Source organism: Zootoca vivipara, chromosome 13 (assembly GCF_965207765.1).
Source record: "Zootoca vivipara chromosome 13, rZooViv2.hap1.1, whole genome shotgun sequence".
NCBI classification, from domain to species: domain Eukaryota; kingdom Metazoa; phylum Chordata; class Lepidosauria; order Squamata; family Lacertidae; genus Zootoca; species Zootoca vivipara.
Genome location: NC_142596.1, coordinates 2,435,925 through 2,454,204, shown reverse-complemented (window position 1 = coordinate 2,454,204; position 18,280 = coordinate 2,435,925). Strand labels below are relative to the sequence as shown.

The 18,280-nt window shown below is 49.3% G+C and overlaps 1 protein-coding gene across 11 annotated transcripts in view; it reads left to right on the top strand.

Moving 5' to 3' along the window:
- THSD4 (thrombospondin type 1 domain containing 4) overlaps window positions 1–18,280 on the top strand; it is a 372,415-nt gene that overhangs the window by 40,503 nt on the left and 313,632 nt on the right. For all 11 annotated transcript variants that reach the window (XM_088657004.1, XM_088657003.1, XM_060282606.2 and 8 more), the window contains one exon: window positions 17,645–18,084. In XM_088657004.1, coding sequence (XP_088513130.1) covers window positions 17,645–18,084 — 440 coding nt within the window. The remainder of the gene's footprint in view (window positions 1–17,644; window positions 18,085–18,280) is intronic.

The following is an 18,280-nucleotide window of genomic DNA, read 5'->3' as shown; positions in this document are numbered from 1 at the left end:
AGGGCCACAGTTGACATCACCTGGTGTCAGTGGGATGCCAGGTGATGCTACATTCTGAAGGCCCAACACTGGGGCCTTTAAAGCACAGTGTGGAGCTGCATGGAAGCCTTTTTGCAAAGAGCCCCTGTCACAGTGGCCGGAGCGGACTACTTCAGAGTAACGACGCTACGCAGCTCTGCATTTTATTCTTTTATTGGTGCTGCGTATTTACAGTGCTTAAGTCATTGCTATTTACACGGAGTGATGTGGTCAGTCGGTTTCAGAACCTCCTAATGGCTTTTGGCGCGTCTTTCTCCAACACAAAAGCTTTGGCAGACCCATCCTCTTTCCCCTCCTCTTTCTGCGTAATTCCGGAGTTGGGGGGATGGGTCTCCCGCCCTTATTCGCCCCTTCCTGTCCCACCTGGGACCCTGGCTCCTCTACCTTGCCTGAGCCTCGGACACGACTTCCTGCTTCCCCACTGGAATCGGAACTCTCTCTGCTTCCCCCTGTGCTCGGGGATTGGCTTGAACTCAGGAGGGGAGGGACTTCGCGATATCCCCTGTCCCTCACATCCACCCCCCTCCCAAGCTCTCCTTCACCCCTCCCCAGGTCCCCCCCAGGTGTCGGTGACGACTGGAAGCCTAAGAACTCAGTGCTTTCCGAGCCCGTTGGTGTGAACACCTCCCCCCAGTCCTGCAAGCCCCCCCCTTCCGCCTGGGAGGACGGGAATCCCAAAAAGTCTGTGGCGTCAGAGCTGGTGGGGGTAAAAATGTTCTGCCAATCTGCTCCTTCCTCTGACTGGGTGGATCTCGGTGACACCCATACCTCATCCTCTGGTTCCTCAAACTCCGCTTCCCAGCGCCATGGTGAACTGCTCTCCCGTGCTTCCTCCCCCTCCCCCTCCCTTTCCATGTGCCAGGGCTTGGGTCTATGGGGAAAGAGGGCGTGAAATTCTTCTACCAGGAATTCCTCCTGTATCTGAGTGGCTGGGACCCATTCATTCTGGGACGGTGGAGCATCCTCCCATGCCATGAGGTACTCCAGTCCCCCCACCCCCCACCTTGAATCCAGGATGGCTGTGGCCTCATTGAGTTGCTCCCTGCCTTCCCTCTCCCCCCCTCCCTCAGGGGTTTGTTCGCTGTCTCGGAGCCTGCTGCTTTCCCTGTACGGCGACAGCAGCGATCTATGAAACACTGGGTGCACCCTCATGTCCTCTGGCAGTGCCAGCCTGTATGCCACCGGGTTGACCTGTTGCGTGACCGTGAAGGGGCCCAACCTTCTGGGCGCCAGCTTTTTGCATCGCCCTCTGATGGGAAGGCCCTCCGAGGACAACCAAACTTTGTCCCCCACCCTAATGACCTCCCCCGGTCGCCTGTGGCGATCTGCCCCCCTCTTGTACACTTCCTTGGCTCTCTCCAAGTGTTCTCTGAGCTGCTGGTGCACCGTCTCCAGTTCCTCTGCCCAATCCTCAGCCTGTGGGCCCTCCTCCTCCTCCTCCCCCTCCCTCTCTGGGAAAGATCTGAGGTCACGCCCGTAATTGGCCTTAAAGGGCGACACCCCTGTGGAGACGTGCACCGCATTGTTGTAGGCAAATTCTGCCAGTGGCAGGCGATCCACCCAGTCCGTTTGCCTCTGGCTGACGTAACATCTCAGGTACTGCTGCAGAATGGCGTTGACCCTCTCCGCCTGTCCATTGGTCTGCGGGTGTCTAGCCGTCGACAAGCTGACCTCCACCTGCAGGAGGTTCATGAGCCGCCGCCAGAACCTGGAAACAAATTGGCGGCCACGATCCGAAATAACCCTTAAGGGTAATCCATGCAGTCTGAATACGTGATCCACAAACAGTTTGGCTGTCTCTTCTGCAGAGACCGCCCTGGCACACGGTATAAAATGGCACATTTTGGACATGAGGTCCACCACCACCAACACTGCGGTCTTGCCCCTGGAAGAAGGCAGATCTGTGATGAAGTCCATGGACACCACTTCCCACGGCCTGTGTGGCGTGGCTAAGGGCTCCAGCAATCCCGGTGGCGCTGCTCTGACCACCTTTGCCCGCTGGCAGGTGTCACAGCCCCTTACATAGTCTCGAACATCTTCCCTCACCCCTGGCCACCAGAAGTGTCTCATGACTAGGTGAGTGGTTTTGTCCCTCCCAAAATGACCCGCCGTTGGGTTGTCGTGCATCTGCTTGAGGACCGTACGTCTAAGCTGGGTGGTGGGCAGGTACAGTGCACCCTTGTAGAAAAGCAGCCCCCTGCGTTCTGCAAAGTCTTTTGCCTGCTCCCCCCCCTCTCAGTTCTCTGAAGATGCGGTTGGCAAATTCATCCGCTGCCGTCAGTGCTGTGAGTTCTGCCTCGCTCACCACTGCTGCTCCGCAGGACCATGCTGACGGGGGGGAAATGTGCCTGGGTGCCGGTGGCGCCTCCTCCTCCATGTACTCTGGCTTGCGGGAGAGGGCATCCGCCCTGACATTCTGCTCTCCCGGGATGTAGTGTATGGAGAAGTTGAAGTTCGAGAAGAACTCTGCCCACCGTATCTGCCGCTGGTTGAGCACCCTGGCAGTTCTCCAGAACTCCAGGTTTTTGTGGTCCGTGCACACCTGGATGGGGTGCTTGGCGCCCACCAGGAAGTGTCTCCAGTGCTGGAACGCAGCGTGGATCGCAAGAAGTTCCCGATCAAACACCGTGTAGTTTCGCTCTGGCTGGGTCAACTTCCTGGAGAAGAAGGCACAGGGTCTCCACTCTCTGTTGGCGTCCAGTTGCAACAAAATGGCGCCCACAGCTTTATCAGAAGCATCTGTCTCCACGCGTAGGGGCGCGTCCTGAACCACGTGGAACAGGTTCTGGTCTGAGGCGAACACCCTCTTGAGGCTTTCGAACGCTGCTTGCGCCTCTGGTGTCCACCTGAACTTCTGCTTGCCTCTCAGGCAGTCAGTGATGGGAGCCGTAACGCGAGAGAAGTTCTTGATGAACTTCCTGTAGAAGTTGGCGAAGCCTAGTAGGCGTTGGGCATCTTTGCGCGTCCTGGGGCTGTGCCAGTCCAGGATGGCCTGCACCTTGTCCTTGTCCATCGCCAGCCCCTTGTCTGACAGCTTGTAGCCCAGGAAGTCCACCTCCTTGGTGTGAAACTTGCACTTCTCCAGCTTCACATACAGGTGGTTCTCCTTCAGGCGCTGCAACACCTCCCTGACATCTTTCACATGCTGCACTGGGTCATTGGAGTAAATAAGGATGTCATCCAGGAAGACCAAGCATTTCCTGAAGAGGAGGGACCCCAGGACGTGGTGCATGAAGGCCTGGAAGCATGCTGAGCCCCCTTGCAACCCGAAGGGCATCACCAGATATTCAAAAGAGCCCAGAGGCGTGAACATCGTGGTTTTCCATTCATCGCCTTCCCGGATCCTGATCAAGTTGTACGCCCCCCTCAGGTCTAGCTTGGTGAAAATCTTGCCCCTGCGTGCCGCTGTCAGGAGATCATCCACTCTGGGCATGGGGAAAGCCACTGGCTCTGTCACTGAATTCAGTCGTCTAAAATCCACCACCAGACGGCGCTGTTGCGTGTCTTTCTTGTCCACCCAGAAGACCGGGCTGCCCCCTGCTGCCTTGCTTTCTCTGATGAACCCCCGCTTGAGGTTCTTGTCGATGAAAGCGCGCAGATCCTCCAGTTCCTGGTCTGACATGGCGTACAGCTTGGCTGGGGGTATAGTTGCCCCTGGCACCAGGTTGATCTGGCAGTCAAAAGGCCTGTGTGGGGGTAGGTGGTCGGACTCCGCTTCGCTGAAGACCTCCTGCAGGTCCCAGTACGGCTTGGGTATCGCCTCACCCCCTTTGACGTGCATGGTGGCCACCGTGGCTATTGGAGGCCCCTCCCCTGGTTGGTGCTGCATGCAATGTTCCAGGCAAAAGTCCGATCCAAAAGTGATGCATCTCTGGTGCCAACTGATGGAGGGGTCGTGGCGCGCCAGCCAGCTCATGCCCAAGACGATGGGGGGGTCTGAGATGGTGGTGACGTTGAATGCCAGTGTCTCTGAGTGCCTTCCCACCGTCATTTTCATGGGGGGGGTTTGATGAGTGATGGCCCCTCCCAGCAGCTCTCTGCCGTCAATGGTCGCCACGTGCAGAGGAAAATCCAGCTGCAGAAGCTGGATCTGGTGCTCTTCTGCAAAGTTCCTCGAGAAGAAGTTTGCTGACGCCCCACTGTCAATTAAGGCGAGGACTGTCAGGGGATAGCCATTTGGGAGCGTGAGCGTCACTTCTAGAACCACTCCTGCTCTGGGAGGGGTGGGCTGGCTCTGCTCCTCTCTGTGCGGGTGGGTGGGCTGGGGCTGTTTTCTGCTGACTGTGCCTGGCTGCTGCCCCTTGTCTCCTGCAGCCAGGCTTTCCCGTTTCCCTGCTGTGGTGCTGCGTCAGTGGGGGAGGGCACAACCGTTCCCGCCTTTCCTTGCCACTCCCTGCGATGTGGGCAGTCTCTGACGAGATGCTGGGGGGAGTTGCAGAGAAAGCAATTCCCACCCCTTCCCTCCTTGCGTCTTGGCGCCGCTGGGGTTTGAAAAGCCCGCGCGCGCGCGCTATCAATCTGCATGGGTTCCTGGTCCTGACTGGCCCCAGGCGTGGCTTGAAAGGGTTGTTGGGGGAGTGGCTTCTCCTGCGACCGTGGGAACCAAGCCCGCTTTGCGCGCGTTGCTTGCTTGTCGCTCCACCGGGATTCCTGTCTCACCCCCACCGCCAGAGCCGCTTTGCTCAGCTGATCCATATTACTGGGCTTTGGACCTCTCGAGAGCTCATCCTTCACCTCCTCATGCAACCCCAAGTAGAACGCCGCTTGCATTGGGGGTGACTCTAGTTCCCACCCCAATCTGTGCACCAGCATGGTGAATTTCGCCCAATACGCGCGAACTGTCATATTTCCTTGGCGTAAATTGTGAAGTTCCTCCTTAGTCTGGTCCATATGACTATCGGACGAATACATCGTTTTCAAACCTTCTAGAAATAGTTTGACATTCTTCATGCAAGGATTCTTTGTTGCAATTAACGGTCTTAGCCACTCCCTGGCTGCCCCGGTAAGGTGCTCCACAATAAACGCTACCCTGTGCTCATCATCAGGGAACTCATCGTGGTGCAGCTCAAGAGCATACACAATCTCAGTCTCAAAGCCCTGATATTCCTTCGGGTCTCCATTAAACTTGCTTACTAGCGTCCCGGCTCTCCTTCCTGGCAGCACTTGGACTTGGGGTGCCCCTCCCGCCTTGTTTTTCTCTGCATCCAGCTTGTTTTGGAGGTCTACCGCCACCGCCCTTAATTCCTGCTCTCTTTCCTGTAGCGCTCTCACCTGTTCCGCAAGTTGTAGCCGGTCGTCCTGGACCTTCTTAGTCTCTTCTTTAGCTGCCTTCAATTCCCCCTGCGCCTGCAGCGACAGCTGCTGCAGTTCTTGCTGGGCTTGCTCCGCGATCTGCCGCCATCTCTCCGCCTCTGACACGCTCATCCCGGCAACTCCAAAGTAGCCCAAAAAGGATTAGGAGGTTGCTGTCACAGTGGCCGGAGCGGACTACTTCAGAGTAACGACGCTACGCAGCTCTGCATTTTATTCTTTTATTGGTGCTGCGTATTTACAGTGCTTAAGTCATTGCTATTTACACGGAGTGATGTGGTCAGTCGGTTTCAGAACCTCCTAATGGCTTTTGGCGCGTCTTTCTCCAACACAAAAGCTTTGGCAGACCCATCCTCTTTCCCCTCCTCTTTCTGCGTAATTCCGGAGTTGGGGGGATGGGTCTCCCGCCCTTATTCGCCCCTTCCTGTCCCACCTGGGACCCTGGCTCCTCTACCTTGCCTGAGCCTCGGACACGACTTCCTGCTTCCCCACTGGAATCGGAACTCTCTCTGCTTCCCCCTGTGCTCGGGGATTGGCTTGAACTCAGGAGGGGAGGGACTTCGCGATATCCCCTGTCCCTCACAGCCCCACTCTGTCAGTGTGGCTCATGGGCAGGCGAGTCCCGACTACTGATCAAGATGTATTATTTCCTCCCAGCTTTAAGGGCTGAACTTCTGGAGAAGCTGCGGAAGGAGCTGAAACCTGAAGGATGGCAACTAGCAGTAATGCATTTTATTAAAATCTTTGCAAAATGCAGGATTGGGAAGAGTAGTCCATTAAGGGGAATGCAGCTCTGCCCCACTAAGCTCAATCTGCCCTCACCCAGCCGTCACCTGCCTGTCTTCTTAGTCATCATCATCATCATCATTTAATACCAACTCTTTACCCTAAGGTTCCAGGGCGGGTTACAGCCATTGTTTAGAACAATTTACAATCACAAATACTAAGGTGGGTCCTAAAATATATACCTCAAGTTTCAAAAGCTAGGATTAAGAGGGGCGTTTTCAGCATCACCCAAAAGCTGTATAGTGAAGGTGTAAGGTACACCTCTGTGCATGCGGAGTTTCACAATTGGAGGCAACCCCAGATAATGCCCTCTCCCAGGCTGCTGCCCCCTAAGGCTCTGAGGGCAGAGGAACTACCTAGAGGGCCCCCTTTGCTGACCTCGTCACCTGAGAGGGTCTGTAGGGAAGGGTAGGTGAAGCCTGTGTTATGTTTGACTTCAAACACAAATGTGAGCACCTTGAATTGAACACTGAAACAAACTGGCAACCAGTGTAATGGTTTTAAACCAGGGGTTATGTGGGATCTAAGCAGAACCCCTGCCAGTAATCCAGCCCTTTCATTGTGGACCACTTGAAATTTCTGAGTCGTCTTAAACCAGTCCAGGGGGTGAACTGTCAGGGGACCTCCAGGGGGCAGCGGAGACTCCATGAAGTGCGGACAAGGGGTCCCTGATGCAGGGAGAGCCCAGGATGGCAGTGCTTCAGAGCTGTCCGTGGAAGGTGGTACTGACCCTCAGACAGTGGTGCAGACCCTTGAGGATGCTGAGAGGGAAAGGTTCCCAGCGGGAAGTGTTGGAGGGTCAGACCAGAGCGCTCAGGAAGGGGAGGTGCCAGGGGAGACAACACTGGCTCCCTGGTGGGGCAGTTCCAGTGGGGAGGGTTCTCCATCAGCCCCATCACCTCAACAGCGGAGGGGTGAAAAGAGGCACGCAAAGAGGAGGAGGTTCCGAACGCCCAGCGTGTTCTTTTGGCGGAAGTCACAAAGGGCGGTGCTTCCGGATTCTGATTCGGGATAGAACAGTCATGCCTTTTGTAGCTCTGTCTTGTAAATATGTACAGTGGTACCTCTACTTACGAATTCAATGTGTTCTGAACACACCTTTGTAAGTCAAAAAAAATTGTAAGTCGAATCCCATAGGAATGCATTGGGAGAAAAAAATTGTAAGTCGAAGCAACCCTATCTAAAAATTCGTAAGTAGAAAAAATCCTATCTAAACCGCATCCAAGATGGCGGGCGGAGCTCCATTTGTAAGTAGAAAAAATTGTAAGTAGAGTTATTTGTAAGTAGAGGTACCACTGTATATAATACAACTCTGTAAAAACCAGCCACAGAGTTTGGAGTGGATTACTTGTGAGGAAGCAGCCAACACCATTACATGAACTGCCTGCATAGCTGCCAAGTTTTCCCTTTTCTCGCGAGGAAGCCTATTCAGCATAATGGAAAATCCCTTAAAAAAAGGGATAACTTGGCAGCTATGAGCAGCTATGACTGCCTGCCAGCTTCCCCCTCTTACGTCTCAACGCTGCCCTTGTCAAACTCAGCAGTGAGAAGCATGTGGGCAAAACTAGCATTAGCATTAGCATTCCCCCTGTCTATTGGGAAATGATTTATAATGAGGTTTTTTTTTAATGTTTCAAGTGGTGATTCCCAAGAAACCTGAGGCCTTTCTGTTAGGTAATTGGACCAGAGCTTCCGAAGGAACTCTTTCATCTGTTTATGTGTGCTACAACAGCAGCAACAAGAATACACACAAAAATGGAAAGAAGAAGTCACAATGAAAGAAGATGGATGGAATATGCTGAGATGGCTAGACTAACTGTGAGAATGAGACAACAAAATGAGAAATAAAATTGACAAATGGAAATATTTTGTGGAATATTTGAAAAAAGATCACGGTTATGCAGGATTTGAAGTATTGAGAATTTGCAGTTTAATAATTTAGAATTAATGTATATAATGGATAAAATATAACTAACATAGCATCTTTATATGGGAATAAAAGAACACAATGGAAGGGTGGGTGGGAAGTCAACTTATTCTAAAAGAGTTGGTAAAATTTGAAAATTTAATGAAAATATTATAAAAGAATAATTGGCTCCTCCTGCCATGGGCTCTTGGTGCCACCTCCTGTTGGTCTCCCTGGCATGTGCCCTACCAGTCCCAATCGACATCATCCACTGCTGGAGAAAGAACTGCCAGAATTAGAACTTCCACTAGCAAATAGGAATGGCTGGAATGCAGGAAACTGCACCTAGCTTAATTGCATGAGATGCAAGACTCGGTGTCTTAAATACCAGCCCACAGTGCCTATATTGTTTTGTTTGGTATGGGAGGCTAGGTTTGAGGAAGCTCTGGAGGCAAGAGGGCATGCATGGAATTGATTCAGGGTGGCTTTCCCTATCAAGAGTTTCAGTAGTGCTTAAGTCCCTGGTGGTGCTTCCCAGACCTTGCTGGCCACCACAGGAGGTCTGTGGCCACAAAGATACTCTGTTTCCAGTATTTTTAATGTAAAAAGAGTTGAAATGTAGATCAGTTTAGGAAGGAAGAAGCATTAGGAACACTGGAAGCTGCCTTAGACTGAGTCAGGCCAGTGGTGTCTCTAGCTCAGTATTGTCTCTACACTGACTGGCAGCCACTCTCCACGGTTTCAGGCCCTATCTGGTAATGCTGGGGATTGAATCTGAGAGCAGGTGCTCTAAAACTGAGCTGAGGACCTTCCTTTTCCGTTTTTAAACTGTTTGTTTCACTCTGTGAAAATGAGTGCTTGTATCTGGTATTATATATTCTCAAATATTCTCTAGATCACACTCCAAATGATGATGACACCCATCAGTAGAGTTAGTAGTGTCCAAACACTGAACTGCTAATGTGTGTCAAAACCTTTGGGTGAACATATTCATGTGCTCGTCCCTGTGCCTTGCTGAAGCCTTGCACCATGTTAGAAAATTAGAATTTCTGAACCCTTGTTATGTATTCCGTTTCTTGTAGCACAAGTTAGTTTTGGAATAATTGTGGCTTCTAATTCCAGTGATATTTTTTCCTCAGGGGTGTTCTTGCATAGTGAAGTTTCAACAAAAGTAGACCAAGTCCCAAGACATAGCTCCCATTTCCTCTATGTCTAGATGGAAGTGCTGTTACAATTTAAAACAGCAGTTTAAATAGCTTATGAACTGCTGTGCTTAGTGGAAATATTTGAATGGATTCCAGAGCCAAGGTGTGTGTTTGGAGAAATCGATGCAAGTCTTGAGAAATTATTGGTCTATTATTCCCTGTTTAGCAAACATCTTAAGTCAATCTACCACAGGCATAATTCTGAAATGTACAAAGGAAGTCCATGAGTGCTACTTCTGAGTGATAATCAACATAATCTTTTGTCATTAAGAGATTTTTCATCTAATAGTAACACACAGTTTTGGCAAATGAGGAGGTTGAGCTAATGGTGGCCTATTTCAAAATCCAAAAAGGAATGCAAATGTCATAGGTCTGCTTAACATTTAACCTCCATTTCCTTACTCGACCCCAACAAGCGCACGCAAAACCTCAGGTGTCTGGAAAATATAAGAATAGTTAAGGGAAGCAGCTGTTGAGCAATGGCTACTCTAGATCCAGATTACTTAGTACTTTATGGCCCCAATCCAAGTCTGGAGCTCTGTATGTGTGTAAGAGAGACTATATCCTCTTTATTCATCAGTTTATTTCAGTCAATAGACCAGAAATAAAAACCATAAAGAACAGGGCCGTCTTAAGGTCATCGGGCGCCCTGGTGCAGGGATCCCTCGGGCGCCCCCCACTCTTAAAAAAAGAGGAAAATTCTTACCTGGCGTGCCGGGCGGCGGGAGCCTCACGGTGGCCCCCGCACCTCACAGCAGGGCCGCACTGTGCCGGAGGCCGCCTGCCTGTCCGATGCCGCCGGATTGAGTGGGGGAGGGGGTGCTGCTGCTCCGTGCGGCCTTCCTCCCTTCTCCCAGCGGAGCGGGGTTCCTGGGCAGGCCGGGCCACGCTGGGTTCCTTCCCGCCAACAGGGTGCTGCGTTTCATTGGTAGAGGTGCTGCCATGTGGCGTCACCTCTACCAATGAAACGCAGCGCCGGGGTGAGGGATGACCCTGGCGCTGCAGAGCGGAACAGGGTCCTAGTGCCCCCTTCTGCTCGCTTCCCTTCCTGCTCTCGCGGCGTGGCTGGTGGAGGGAAAAGGGAGGCCGCCACGAAGCTCCCCCACTTGCTGGGGCACCCCTCAGCGCCCCCTGATCGCCCAGGCACCGTGGTGCATTGCGCCACTAGAGTCAATGGGCCTGATAAAGAACACAAGAATCTCAGAACAAAACATATTGTAAGATGCATTGCAATAGGAACTAACAGAAAAGAAGAGCCTGCTGGATCAGGCCAATGGCCCATCTAGTCCAGCCTCCTGTTCTCACAGGGGCCAACCGAATGCCCCTGTGCTGAGCAAGAGCTGAGCACAAGAACGCCCTCCCCTCCTGGGTCTCCAGCCACTGAGATTCAGAAGCATTACTGCCTCTGACCATGGAATCCGGGCACAGTTATCATGACTAGTAGCCGTTTCGAACCTTATTGTCCTCCCTGAATTTGTCTAGGTAAAGGTAAAGGGACCCCTTACTGTTAAGTCCAGTTGCGAACAAACACTGGGGTTGCGGCGCTCATCACTATATGTGGGGATCTGGTGACTTCTGTTTCAGTGTATCTGAAGAAGTGTGCATGCACACGAAAGCTCATACCAATGACAAACTTAGTTGGTCTCTAAGGTGCTAATGGAAGAAATAATTTTTTTAAAATTTTGTTTCGACTACACCAGACCAACACAGCTACCTACCTGTAAGCAGAATCTATTGTTATGGTTGGACAAGGGGTTATACTTGTTATTGCAGGCAGACTCTAACCTTAGGATAGGCTTTCTTTAGCATGGAGTTATGGCAATTTGCACTGCTCAGTGATGACTTATGCACCCATCCTGAACTCCTGCTGGCCATGTCCTCAACTTCAAATGTTAGTATTTTCATCCATGTTCTTAAGAGTCTGCATGGGTTCGTCCCAGCCTGCACCCAGTTCTTAAACTGGTAGTCCAACTTGCCTGAGCATTTAATTTTGTTTCATCTGTGCCTCTCCAATGAGGGAATGAAAAATTGTTATTTCCCATTTGGGTTTGACAAAAAGCAAAGAAACACTTAGATGACTTCGCAGCTCCATCCAAAACACTTGGGCTGTGAAGCAACCATTGTTGCCTTTTAGTCACTGGGCAGGGCAGGATCCTCTACTTATAACATTACTGTGGAGAACCAAATAATCTAGATGGCTTATATGTCTCAAATCAGAGAGCAAGAATAAAGGAGGTGGATCAGGAAGTGAGCCACAGCTTAGCAACCAAGTTATTGCAGATTTCCAATCATTCACACTCTCTTCAGTAAAATACTGTAGATTGGAGTGCATTTTTAATTTACCAAGTGTGTGGTCTTTTTCTAGGCTGGGGGAAGAGGGGACTATTTTGGAACTCACAAGGGCACAATCTAAAAGTCTAACACAGGGGTCAGCAAACTTTTTCAACAGGGGGCTGGTCTACTGTCCCTCAGACCTTGTGGGGGGGGGGGCGGACTACATTTTGAAAAAAAATATGAATGAATTCCTATGCCCCACAAATAACCCAGGGATGCATTTTAAATAAAAGGACACATTCTACTCATGTAAAAACATGCTGATTCCCGGTCCGTCCGCGGGCCAGATTTAGAAGGCGATTGGGCCGCATCCGGCCCCTGGGCCTTACTTTGGGGACCCCTGGTCTAACAGCCTATATTTCCATGCTTTAGTTTGGTACGTATTTTGTTACAGTGGTACCTTGGGTTACAAATGCTTCAGGTTACTGACTCCACTAACCCAGAAACAGTACCTCGGGTTAAGAACTTCGGCGGCGTGGCAGGAGCAGGAGGCCCCATTAGCTAAAGTGGTGCTTCAGGTTAAGAACAGTTTCAGGTTAAGAACGGACCTCCAGAATGAATTAAGTTCTTTTTTTTTAAAACATATTTTTTATTGATTTTACAGATTACAAAAAACGGTACATACATGAACACCTTTTCCACCTTCTTCCCACCCCCCTCCATGGGTCCTCCCCTGCCACAGAAGTATCCCACGCAGGTGAACAGTCAGAGATGGTCCATTTTATGGTTGGATTTCTGTCCTCCTCCCCCTCCCCTGCCCCAAAGCCCCCCCCCTGCCACCAGAGAGCTCCAGGAAATCAGGACAGTGCGCAGGATGGCATCCATCCAACCATCTATTCTCATACCAAAAAGAATAAAAATATATATATGTATATATACAAAAAAAAGAAAAGAAAAAAAAAGAACAGAAATAATCTTTTTTTCACTCATAATTAACAAACCATATTTTGTGGGCTTCCCCAACCTCCCCCCTTCCCCGGTTTTCGTCCCTTTTTTATCTTCTTCAACAGTTTCTTAATCTATAAAATAATTACCTTTATACCTCATACTATTTTAAAACTTGACTATTATCATTTTCACCGAATATCTAAATCACTAAAAAACCAAACTCCCATTTTTCTTCCCGTGCCCTCTATAAGCCTCCATATTTTCACCTTTTTCCAAAATCAAGAATGAATTAAGTTCTTAACCAGAGGTACCACTGGTTCTCTGCTGGGGTTCTCTCACCAGAGAGAATGTGCCTAAATGTGGATATTGGCATCCATTAATTCTCATTTAATACTTATTTTGTTCCTTGCCAATGTTCAGGGAGCCAATGTGTTGCGGTGGGCAGAGTACTGAACTAGGATATAGAAGACCAGAGTTCAAATCTCCACTCTGCCATGAAGCTTACTGGGTGACCTTGGGCCAGTCACTGTTTCTCAGGGTAACCTACCTCACAGGGTGGTTGTGTGGATTATATAAGGAGACAGAGAACCACGTATGACACCTGGAGCTCCTTAGAGGAAAAGGTGACATACAAGTTATGGTAAATAAATAAATAAATAAATAAATAAATAAATACATACATACTTTGCTGTAACCAAAGCATTAAATAAATTGGGGGGGGGGGGGAATTTCCTGTAACTCAGGCATAGGCAACCTCAGCCCTCCAGATGTTTTGGGACTACAATTCCCATCAACCCTGACCACTGGTCCTGTTAGCTAGGGATCATGGGAGTTGTAGTTCCAAAACATCTGGAGGGCCAAGTTTGCCTATGCCTGCTGTAACTCAACCAGACACCTGGTGAAAACGTTCCTCTTCAACCAGGCCTTGGGCTGGCTATCATCCTATATATCATTCACCTTACATTTTACCAACTCATCAGCAAGAATATCACGGGGGATTTTGTCAAAAGCCTTACTGAAATCAAGATACATCCACAGAATTCCCCTGATCTACCAAGCTTCTAACTGCATCAAAAAAAAGAAATGAGATTTTTCTGGCATGACTTGTTTTTGAGAAATCCATGCTGGGTCTTGGTAATCGCAGCAACCTTTTCTAAGTGCTCACAGACCATCTGTTGAATTATCTGTTATAGGAGCTTTTCTGGAATCTATATTAAGCTCACCAGTCAATAGTTACCTGGATCTCCCCCCCCCCCTTTTGAAAATTTGCGTGCCTCTGGCCTGCAGGGACCTCTCTTGTTATCCAAAAATTATCAAAGATTATAGACTCTGAGAGGCTCTGATTACATCCTCAAGCTCCTTTAGTACTCTCGGGTGCAGCCCATCAGGCCCTGGAGATTTGAATTCATTTGAAGTACAGTGGTGCTTCAGGTTACAGATGCTTTAGGTTATAGACACTTCAGGTTACAGACTCTGCTAACCCATAAATAGTACTTCAGGTTAAGAACTTTGCTTCAGGATGAGAACAGAAATCTCGCGGCAGCAGCAGGAGCCTCCATTAGCTAAAGTGGTACTTTAGGTTAAGAACAGTTTCAGGTTAAGAATGGACCTCCAGAACAAATTAAGTTCTTAACCAGAGGTACCACTATATCCTGGTGTACCCTGACCACCTCTTTTCCTGTCTTAGGCTATAAGGTTGGGCACACAATACTTGCTTGTTCTTGCTCTCGCTTCAAATATAGCTGAAGAAACCTTTAAGCCTGAGTTCATTCTGACCTCGTCCCTGCAACTGTTGGCTACTTGCATACATACGCTCTTCCTTCATTTATTTCTCCTTTCATTTCTTATACATGCCCTTCTTAAATTTCATCTCATTTGTAAGCTCCTTACACAGCCACACTGATTTCTTCAGATGCCTCCCACTTTTCTTTCTTGTTGAAATTTTCTGCCTTTGATTCTCCAATATTTCACCGTTAAGAAACTCCCATGCATTTTGAACTCCCTTTTCTTTGAATATTTCTAATATTCCTTTTACACTGCAATATCTGTTGAGTTATGGAACTGCGTCTTTACGAGCAATTTACCAGCATGTTATGCTAAACTCTGTTTGCACCAGTGGGCACAATGTGGCACAACAGCAAGTTTCAATGGATGGCGTTGCTGCTTCCCAAACCTTTTCCACATTTGTGTACTTCTGTTTCCCCATGAAAACAGTAGGAAAGGACTGCATGCCAGAATACTGCCTGAAATTTCATCATTGAACTCCTGTGGTTTTCCAAGTTGAGGGGCTGCAATTGGATTTTCTGGAATCAAACAACATGGAAATGAGCGCCGAACATGTGCTAGATTCCATTAATTTTTCATAAGTTTTTTTTACATCATGTGAAAGCTAAAGTATAATGCAGAAATCAACAGTTAGGAAAATGCTGAGGAAATGAAATAAACTACTTGTGCTCCCATCCAGATTGTGCTTATATGGGAACTTTGCAGATTTATAGCAGGGCTGTTGAGCCGGTGTCCCTCCGGAGTTACAGTTCTACGCCCAGCAGGCCCAACCAGCATGGCCAATGGCCAGGGAACAGCTGGGTTGCAGTCAGCCACCGAAGGGCCTCTGCTGTTTTGGCCATGCGTAGTAGAAATCAGGACTGTCACTTAAAATCTCTACCAATTAGCCACAGAGGTTTTACTCAACTTATCCATTTAAAGTGCACAAATCAATTAAAACATGCATGTGGGTAAACAAAATAGTCCCAAAGTGAGAAACATACTTCATTTGTTCCTGGATGGTGCATGCAAGCCTCACAAGAGAAAAAGTGGGCATGTGCCATTATTAAGAGTATGGTTTGCAAGGTGTGTGTGTGTGTGTGTGTGTGTGTGTGAGAGAGAGAGAGAGAGAGAGAGAGAAAGAGAGAGAGAGAGAGAGATGGAGAGCCACAGCCCTGGACAAATCTGTATTCTTGCGTTGAGCCTTTCTGCATTACAAATGATTAGATTTCAGTACCTAGGATTCTGCTTGCAGTCATTTGCCAGCAGATCTTGAGCTCCGGGATTAACATGTGTGAAACTGTACCTTTTCTGACTTGCCTGGAGCTCTTCCAGCATATCCTTTTTATCTCAAACCTGCTCCTGATGACTTCAGGCTTTAGCAGCTGCTGGGGGCCTGCCCCCACCTCCTTTGCCTCTGCTGCAGGCCAGCACTTGTCACTTATCAGCTTCCCTCTCCGCCCTGGATAACTGAATAATTTTAAGTGATAGTTTTTAGGCGCTGGCAATCTGATGAATGTCTTGTGGTTTTGCAAGTGGTGCTGTGGGCAGAGCAGACCCACAGACTGAAATTCAAGCTGATTCTGATAAAAATGGACTTCTCAGCCTGTTGAGCAGGGTGAAGCGCATGTTTGTGACTGTAGGTGACCATGATAGTTAAAATCCCCCATTACTACTATCTCACTTCCTTTTGAATGCCTAGTCATCTGTTCCAGGAAGGCTTCATCTGTGTCCTCAGTTTGGCTTGGGGATCTATAGTAAACTCCTACAATGAGATCACTGTTATTTTTCTCTCCCTTAATTTTGACCCAGTTACTCTCAATTTGGCTTTGAAGTTTTAAATCCTGGATCTCTTCACAGGTATACACATCCCTGACGTATAACACCACTCCTCCTCCTTTCCTGTTTGGTCTGTTTCTCTGAAATAGATTGTATATTACTACATTCCAATCATGAGACTCATCCCACCAGGTTTCAGTGATGCCTATTATGTCGTATTTAGTTTGCTGTACCAAGAGCTCAAGTTCATCTTGTTTATTTCCCATGCTCTGTGCATTAGTATACAGACATTGAAGACCATTGATCATTCCCCAATCTCTCTTATTTAAGGATATTTTCCTCCCATCACTAGGTCTGCGTGCTGTTTGCTCCATTTTGTCCTTGACATTTGGATGATCATCTTCATCTTCTCCACCTGGTTGAGGGAGGGGTGGGTTGCAGGTAGTATCTGGGGTTTCCAGGACACAATGGATTCAGTACTACTGCAAGTACTTTTCCTTTTCTTTCCAAGTCCTATCTTCTTCAGAACCCCCTCCTTTCCACTGTAAAATGAAGCTCACATTTAAAGATCTTTTATATTCTGGAGATACCGAGCCAGAAGGTGGCTATATTGGCCTCAACTAGGGCCAGGGCCTTTTCAGTGTTGGCTCCAACTGGGTGGAACACTCTTTCACAGGAGACCAGGGCCTTGCGGGATTTGTCATCTTTCTGCAGGGCCTGCAAGACAGAGCTGTTCCGCCTGGCCTTTGGGTTGGATTCAGTCTGACCCCTGTGTTTTCCTCCCTCATGGTTTGGATTTATGGACTACTTAAAATGAGGCTGCATTTTAAATTTTAATATTGTAGTTTAATCTGTATTTTAATAATTTGTTTTCTTTTATGTCTTATTGTAATTTTATTGGTGTTAGCCGCCCTGAGCCTGGTTTTGACTGGGGAGGGCGGGGTATAAATTAAAATTTATTATTATTATTATTAACTTTCAGCACCCTTAAAAAAAAACAACAGCTCCCACGACTCTTTGGGGGAAGCCGTGACTGAAGAAGTATAGCACTGCCTTGAAAGTGTGCTGCAGATGTTGCCTTAAGCCAGGGGTCCCCAAACTTACCTTGCTGAGGGCTGGTGCTGCCAGCGCCAATTGCGCTGCGGGCCGGAGCGCGCACCCAAACACGTGCGCACACGCAAATTTCGTCGCACTTCTGGGTCGCCGGAACAATGGAAATAGCTTGTGCGCATGTGCATGGGCCTCTGGCCTGGAAGCGCACCGGAAATGATGCTGGCACATGCGCACAAGCTATTTCCGGTGCTCCGGTGACCTGGAAGTGGGCAGCTGCACCGCACTGCGCTGTTAAGAGCGGGTGGTGGCAGCGGGCGGTGGTTGTCGCCGGGGCCCACGTAAAAGAGCCTCGTGGGCCACGTCCGGCCCCCAGGCCTTAGTTTGGGGAAGCCTGCCTTAAGCCACAGTGGCCTCTGAACAAAGGGCAGTTTGTGCTCCAATGCAAGGACCACCTTCTGCTTTGCCCAAGACATGCACCATGCCTTTCGGAGATGGTGGAGTGAAGCCGCTGGTCCCCAAAGATGCAACGACCACCCTGGGGGATTCTTTCTAGCTAATTTGTTTGCTCTGGTGTCCTTAGGTTCCACAGAGGATAGGAGAGCCAAGTGCTGCCACGGAAGCCGACAGCGCAGGAGCCCCGGGGGCATGGGGCACCTGGGGGCCCTGGTCGGCCTGCTCCCGAAGCTGCAGTGGTGGCGTGATGGAGCAGACAAGGCCCTGCCTCCCAGGACACTATTACGAGAGGAGCCACGTCAGGCCTGGGCAGTTCCCAACCTCTGAAAGGACTCTTGCTCTCCAGCCTCCGCACCGACACGAACACGTGCTCAGTCCGTTCTCTGGGCACATCATCTCTGCCATCCGTACGTCGGTGCCTCTTCATCGGAACGAAGATAGGCTGCAAGCAGGACTCCAGGCCAGAGCCTCCTCCGAAGGGCGGAATGTCAGCCACTTGAGCAGGGGAGCCTTGAGAGGCCGCCGGCCCTCACAGTCCCAGAGGCGCAGCCCCAAAGCTGAAAGAAGGTAGGATGGGTTGCACATAAAACAATAATACCTAATGATACATAATGATAACTGGTACTACTATTTATACTAGCTGTTGTTGTTGATGATGATGATGATTTACTTTACTGATAAACTTATTACCTGGTCTTCAGCAGGTTACAACACTATGAGTCTGACAGTCTAGGAAAAGGTGTGTCCACGCAAAATGGACACA